Source organism: Apteryx rowi, unplaced genomic scaffold, assembly GCF_003343035.1.
Source record: "Apteryx rowi isolate R43461 unplaced genomic scaffold, aptRow1 scaffold_33, whole genome shotgun sequence".
Taxonomy (NCBI): Eukaryota; Metazoa; Chordata; class Aves; order Apterygiformes; family Apterygidae; genus Apteryx; species Apteryx rowi.
In genome coordinates, this window is record NW_020449752.1 from 4,398,381 (window position 1) to 4,405,318 (window position 6,938).

The window sequence follows — 6,938 nt, forward strand, 5'->3', positions numbered from 1 at the left end:
GGCCGGCAGGACCGCGCACGGGGGGCGGGGCCTGGAAGGGGCGTGGTTTGAAAGAACGGGGCGTGGTTTGCAGGGGGCGGGGCCTGCGTGGTGGGTGGGGGGGTGGCAGCCACTTCCGGGGCGGAGCCGGCAGCGCAGCGCGGCGCGGAGGTAGGGCCGGGCCGGGCAGGGCCGCGCGTCTGGGCGGTGCAGGGCCCCCCCTCCCCCCTCCGGGGGTGTCGGGGGTCCCCGGGGTGCAGGCGACACCCGTAGGGTGCGGGCAACGCCCCCTATAGGGTGTGGGGGACCCCCACAGGGCATTAGGGAGACCCATAGGCCGTGGAGACCCAACCCCCCCCCCCCCCGGGGAGACTTTCCGGGGTGGGTTTTGCTAATTAATTATCAGCAGAAGAGGATGGGGGAGAAGCGGGACCCGTTTGGGGCCGTGGGTGCCGCTCGCCGTCCGCCGGGTCCCGTCATCTCCACGTGCTTCCTCCCCACCCCCTTTCCCTGAAGTTGCTCCTTGTAGTATTATTATTATTATTATTATTATTATTATTTTGAGCCTCTCTGGCGCCTTGGGATCAGAGCCGGGATGTCTTTCGGGAGTCACTTTATCCCGGGAGTGTGGGGAGCACGCGGACTCGGGGTTTGTCTTAATTAATTAGCTTTTTTTGCCACCTTTGCGGTTTATTTGTAGCACAAGCTTAAAAAAACCCTAAAACCTTATTTCTTCGTGATGCAGCTTGTAATTACCCACTGCCGAGGGATCCTTTAAAAGCGAGGGGTAAATTTGACAGCGAGGAAGCTCCTTCCGCTCCTTTTTTTTTTTCCTTCAGGAGTAGGAAGCTGCTACAGAATTTAAACTTACAAAAAGGGTCTGCATAAATCCAATATATCCCTACTTAGGGACACTGTTAGGGGTTCTGCATCCGTCTTTCCCGTAAAGACGGAGGGAATCGAGCCGGTGCATCTGTGACAGGTGCCCTGGCGGCTTTTCCCGTCCGCATCCTGCAACTAAACTATCCAAACCGGCTCTGGAGTCGGCCAGTTTCCGGCAGCAAAGTGAATTCTTCGTGAAGGCTTTTTCTTGTAAGAACTGCGGATGTTTAACTTTTTGTTCTCAGTTTGTCCCGAGTGTTGGATAAAATGGGTTATTTTAACTTCATCCGGGAGTTTGGTTTTAAAACCGGGGTAAAATAAGGCAAGGGAAACTCGAGCATTTATAGGCGCAAAGATATATCTAAAATAACAGGCATTCACAGGGAGCTTTAGGAGGATTTTGTGCCAAGCGGCGTTTCTAAGTAATCCACGGAGCAGATCTTTTCGCGTGCTTTATTCAAGAAACACACTGCGGAGAAACCATAAATAAAACCGCGCGAATAGCTCCCGCGACGATCTGTCCGGAGGAACGGGAGCAATTAAACGTTAAAAAGGAAGAAAAATCACAAGATTTGTTACAGCGGTTATTCCCTCGAGCGTAAAAGCCTTCAAGTTGACCGGTCGCTCGTTATTCGAAAGGAAGTTTTATGTCTTTAACGGGGAGGCAACGATGTTTTAAGCAAGCTGATAAGGCGCTGGCTAAAGCTGTTTTATACCGTAACCAGCCCCTGCGTATAAATATAAAGATTTTTCCCAACTGGGCCTCCGAAAGGGGAAAAAATAAAGCGTCTGGGAGAACACGACGCGCCCGAGCGGCGAAGCGGCAGCGGCGCGCACAGAAGGAGGCCTCCCCGTAACTAGGAAGAGGAGCTTTTTCGGGGAAGGAGGCCGTTTGCCAGGTCGCAGCGCACCTCCCAGCGCAAGGCGGCCCTCTTCTTCTCYGTGGGCGCGACGTAGGCGTTGGGGACGTAGGTGTGCTGAGGTTTGCTCGGGAGGTCGGGCTTGCAGAGCATCTGCTCGCGGATGCCCCAGCGCAGCTCTCTGTGCTGATCCTCGCCGGGGATTCGGAACGTCTCCCAGTCTCGCTTGTATTCCAAATATTTGGCGACGCGGTCGGTTTTGCCGCGGTTGCGGCCCAGTTGTTCTAACCTCGGGGGGATGAATGATTTTGGTTGGCCCGCGGCGGATGTGTCCTGCTGGGAAGAGGGAGAGCTCCGGCCCTGGAAGTCGAGGAAGAGGGGACTGTGCCGGTGGCAAGAAAGCTCCAGGGGAGAGTCGTTGAGGAAGCTGCCGGTTGACTCGATTTCCCCTTCGGAGATGCTGTCTTCCAGGCGGGAGCTGAGGTGCCGCAGGTTCCAAACGTCAGGGTTGCCCTCGGCGCCGGTGTCCGGCTCGCTGGTGAGCGACTCGTCGGACACCTCCACTCCTCCGTCGGGTCTCCGCCTCAACACTTTCCTTTTCATCACCAGCCTCCCRGCRCCTCTGGAYGCCCCGGGCTCYGTCCGCTCATGCCGTAAYAGCATGGGAAGAGCGGGCCGGGCTCCGGATGCTAYGGAAGCTTTGCTGTAGGGATCRTAGCRGGGAAGCGCCCAGGCTCCTCCGCGGCCGTCGCCGTCTCCCTGCTCGGCGTAGAGCTGGCTGAGAGCCAGGGCGGCCGCTCCGGCCAGCCGCTCCTCGTCGGTCAGGGCTGCCCACCTCGATCCGTCGGCTCCCAGCATTTCCTCCGTGCCTTCCGCCGAGCCGCGGCAGCCACTCTGCAAAGAGGAACGGCGGGGAGTTTCCCTCGCGGAGTTTCCTTTGCGGGAGCGTTCGAATCGCCCCGGGAACGAAGGAGGCTCCGCGAGGGCTAACCTCCGGCCGAGCGGCTTCCCGACTTCCCGAGCGTTTATTTATACGAAGCCCCCTCTGACGGGACTTCTAAATTCCTGCGGGAAACTATCCTAAAAGGAATTACGCCGTATACGAAACGCTAACGCGACGGCGGGTAAACRTAAAGCACGTTGTTTGCTCACCGACTCTGGCGCTGTTGCGCAGATGTATTAACGATTCTTCCCTGTGCGAACGAGCACGTTGTTTTTAAAAGAGGTACGGAGCTGCCGTGAAATCTAGGGACATCCAGGAGAGAGTTTTTACTTCCCCAGCTAAGGAAAAGGCTCCCTGCAGTATGTTTTTGGACATTTATTTAAATGCAAAGCTGCAGACTGCTCGAATCTTGTGCTGCGCAGGTCCGGATTATAGCAGGACTCCGGCTCTGCCGCGTCAGGGATCTGGACATCGTTTCCGTTCCCTTCGAAGGTTTTCGCTATCTTTTTTGCATTAAATAGGTCTGAAAACTCRAGTTTGAATCGTGCAGCGGCGGCGCCGTTACGAAACGTTAGAGCAGATGGCTCCGCGAGCTGAGTGACAGCCGTTAGCGGGCTGTCTGAAGCGTCGACGCTAGCCGAGCGCCTGAGAAAACGGGAACCGTGCCGTGCCAGCTCTGCACGGAGAGCAAAAGGCTAGCTGCAAATGTGCTGTCGCCGGGCCGGGGCTGGCGGAGCGGATCCGATGTTGCAGCGGTAGCTGGAAGAAGATCAAGGATTAGAAGCGCAGAAGGGATTCGTTGCGCGGAAGAAGGGAAAAGCGCCCCAGCTCAACTCGCTTGACCGTGCCCGTGTTCCGCTAGGAACATCGACAGATGTTTTAGGGGGGGGGAAAAAAAATGTTCTGCAGCTCTATCGGCTTAATTCTTTTACAGAGAAAGCCGGTAGCAAATGTATAATAAAAGCCGAAACGCAGATTTCCTTCTTTCTCCGCAGATATCCCGGTAACTAATCAAGCCTAGGAGGAATCCACTCGCTATGGCGGACGAGAGCACGGTCGCCGACCCCGAAAGGCTCCTGCAGAGGGTGCAGGACCTGGAAGAGGAGGTCAGGAGACTGCAGGAGAAACTCGGAGAGGGCAAGGAAAGGCCCGGCGTGAGAGACGCTCCTTCGGCGGCTGGGAAAACCAGGAAACGGCAGCAACGGCCGTTCGATTTTAGCGCCTACGGCCGCAGGCACGTGGCGCTGAAGATCGCCTACCTGGGCTGGGGGTACCAAGGTTTCGCCAGCCAGGAGAACACCAGCAACACGGTCGAAGAGAAGCTGTTCGAAGCGTTCAGGAAGACGCGGCTGGTGGACGACAGGCAGACGTCCAACTACCACCGCTGCGGGCGGACGGACAAAGGAGTCAGCGCCTTCGGACAGGTCAGCGGCGGTTTTTTAGCAATCCGCAAGCGAGCGTGGGGATGGTTTTTTGCACGCGGAGGGATAATTTAGGAGAGGCTTGCAGTGCTTATTCGCGGCGGTTTTCCAAGGGATCGCTTTGCGAGGGTGAAGTACGCTTAAGGCTGCGGCTTCCCGCAAAGGGACGAGCAATCGGAATAGCTCGGCGCTGCCCAAAAAGGGGGAGATGCCCCTTCCTGCGYGTAGGCGCTTGTCGCTTTTCCCGCGCTGACTGCGGCGCTTAACTCACGAAGGCAGCAAAAATAATAATCGGGCCGCTTCCTGCAGAGGCAGGGAGTTAAATTCCCGCGCGGAAGGGCCTCAGGAGAGCCACAGCGAGCGGAAGGGAGCGTGGGAGTAGGAGCTGGAGGGAGGCGAGCGAGCCGGCCCACTCGGTGGCAAGGAGCCATTAGACYGGCTCGGCCGTTTGCGAAAGCGCAGCCTCCTCGCGCAGCCGCGAGCGCTTTAAGGTGCCTTCGCTCCTTCCCTCTCTCCTGCCCGCGCTCAGGAAACAAGCCGACGTTAAGCGCGGCTTTGCCGGGCGGTTTTAACCCGGATYGGTTGCCCGCTCCAGTTCGCGACCCAAAACGAGCAGTTTTCTGACCTAGTATAAGGGCGCAGAGCACCTTTTTCTCGGGCAGTTTAAAGTGCTCATAGAAGCGCGGCGTTAACGTCTCGCTTATCGTTAAACTCGTTCCCACGCCAGCTTTCCCAGACTGTTCCTGGGTTCGAGCCGTAATCTCCAGAAGAAAAAGCACATGTGTATCCTGCGAGCGCCGATAAAAAAAATTTAAGCGGCTTGGAGACGGGGCTACGTAGGCAGTTTGCAACTTCCTCTGTTTTATTAAAGGAATCTATAGCATCTGCTAGGAACCGTAGCAGAGGCGCTCGCAGCTTTACCCGCAGGAAAAAGCGGCGAGATCGACTCATTTAAGACACCTTCGTCCGTAAGAGATCCTGAATTTATTTCAAACGGAAAGGCAGAGGTGTAGGAAGAGAGCTGGTTTTACGTGCAGAATAAGCCCATCCGTGGTATCATCCCTTTTCTTTTTTTTTTTCCTTCCCCAATTTTGCAGGTGATTTCCCTAGATCTCCGCTCAAACCTATCAGAGGGCAAGAAACTAAACGGCCACCGGGGCGACCCGGAAGGCGAAGGCGGTAATTGGGAGGACGAGCTCCGCTACACCCATATTCTGAACAGGGTGCTCCCGCCCGACATACGGGTGTTAGCCTGGGCCCCCGTAGAGCCCGACTTCAGCGCCAGGTTCAGCTGTCTCAAGAGGACCTATCGCTACTTCTTCCCTCGCGCCGAGCTGGACGTGGCCCTCATGCACGCCGCCGCCCAGAGATACGTGGGCACCCACGATTTCCGGAACTTGTGCAAAATGGACGTAGCCAACGGCGTGATCAACTTCCAAAGAACTATTCTCAGCGCGCGGGTGACCTGGGCGGACGGAGGAACGGAAACCGGCCTGCGGGACCCTTTCCGACTGTGCCAGTTTGAAGTGACGGGACTGGCGTTCCTCTATCACCAAGTGCGCTGTATGATGGCGATCCTCTTCCTAATCGGACAGAGGATGGAGAACCCGGAGATTATTGACGAGCTGCTGGACGTAGAGAAGAACCCCCGAAAACCGCAGTACAGGTACGAATAGCTTAGGCGAGCTCCCGGGCTGCTTTTCGCAGCGCTTTGGGCAGAAGGGAGACGGCCGCGCGTGAAGCGCTGCCGGCAAACTCTATCTGTCGGCGCGTGAAGCAGTCTCTCACAATACGGAAGCGAGCTGCCAACGGCCTCTAAGTGTTTTCCTTAAGGATCTCTTTGGCTTGCTACCTCTTTGTTCCCACAAAAGTAAGCCGCGAGTTATCGATGCTTTCGCTCCTTGGGATCTGGTGGAACTAATGCTACGAACAAGACTTTTTGTCAGAAAAGGGCTTCCGTACGTGATAGCCCCGTTCTTAGACGGATGTAGCGTTGTTAGACCGAGCCTGTGTTAATCCGCTCTAAGCCTACTGTCCGAGCACCTTTAGCTAACGCCTCCTCTCCTTTTCCTAGCATGGCAGTAGAGTTTCCCCTGGTTCTGTACGACTGCGAGTTTGAAAACGTCCGGTGGCTCTACGACCACGAAGTGCAGGAGTTCAACGTCACCCACCTGCAGCAGCTCTGGGCCAACCACGCGGTCAAGACTCAAGTGCTACGCGACATGTTGGGAGGCCTAGATGCTGCTCCCGTGCCTACCGAGAAAGGTAAGGGGTGGTTTTGTGGCAGTACCTAACTCAGAGCAACACAGGGGCAAAGGATAACTTGTTTTTTTTAGAAAAAAGAGGGGGGAGTAAATTATTAAAGAAGTTGTTCAAACCGTTGCTATTTCTTCATTAATGTTACATCCCCAGGAAGCCTCAGCACTGTCCTTTGGGGAGATATGAAACCTCCCGTCCACAATCAGGTCGGCGGCTTTGTGGAAGGGGTCAAAGCCCGCACTTACAAACCCTTACTGGAGCGCCCCAAGTGCGAGGGCTTGGAGTCCCGCATCCATCACTTTGTGCGGAGGGGCCGTATCGAAATGCCGCAGGGCAGGGAAAGGGAGACCGCGGCGGACCCGGAGCCCAAGAGAAGCCACGGCGATGCCACGGAGAACGGCGACGGCGCGGAGCAAGCGCCCAAGCGGGTCTGCGTGGACACCGAGTGATGGCAGCAGGTTCCCTTTTTTTTGGGGGGGGGGGGTGTCAGGAACAAGCCTGCTTCACCAAAACCAAAGACGCCTCAGTAAAGGCCACTCCGCAAGGGTAGCTTCCCCCCTCCCCCCCCTTTTAAACGCAGTTTTGCCTTGGTAT

At 56.4% G+C, this 6,938-nt stretch overlaps 2 protein-coding genes across 5 annotated transcripts in view; one reads left to right on the forward strand and one right to left on the reverse strand.

The window, feature by feature from the left end:
- The window catches only part of PUS3 (pseudouridylate synthase 3), a 9,278-nt gene extending 2,346 nt beyond the window's left edge, over positions 1-6,932 (forward strand). Inside the window, exons 1-5 of one of the 4 annotated variants that reach the window (XM_026071725.1) lie at positions 130-150; positions 3,660-4,088; positions 5,183-5,751; positions 6,160-6,350; positions 6,498-6,932. In XM_026071725.1, the coding sequence (XP_025927510.1) occupies positions 3,702-4,088; positions 5,183-5,751; positions 6,160-6,350; positions 6,498-6,793 (1,443 nt within the window). In that variant the 5' untranslated portion in view covers positions 130-150; positions 3,660-3,701 and the 3' untranslated portion in view covers positions 6,794-6,932. The other 3 variants (XM_026071722.1, XM_026071723.1, XM_026071726.1) reach the window with 3 other exon arrangements.
- HYLS1 (HYLS1, centriolar and ciliogenesis associated) lies at positions 1,301-3,186 on the reverse strand. Its single transcript, XM_026071727.1, has 2 exons — positions 2,874-3,186; positions 1,301-2,615 (listed from the first exon to the last, which is right to left on the reverse strand). Exon 2 carries the CDS (start codon positions 2,577-2,579, stop codon positions 1,719-1,721), a length of 861 nt encoding a protein of 286 aa, XP_025927512.1. The 5' UTR covers positions 2,580-2,615; positions 2,874-3,186; the 3' UTR covers positions 1,301-1,718.
- Positions 6,933-6,938: the final 6 nt, after the last annotated feature.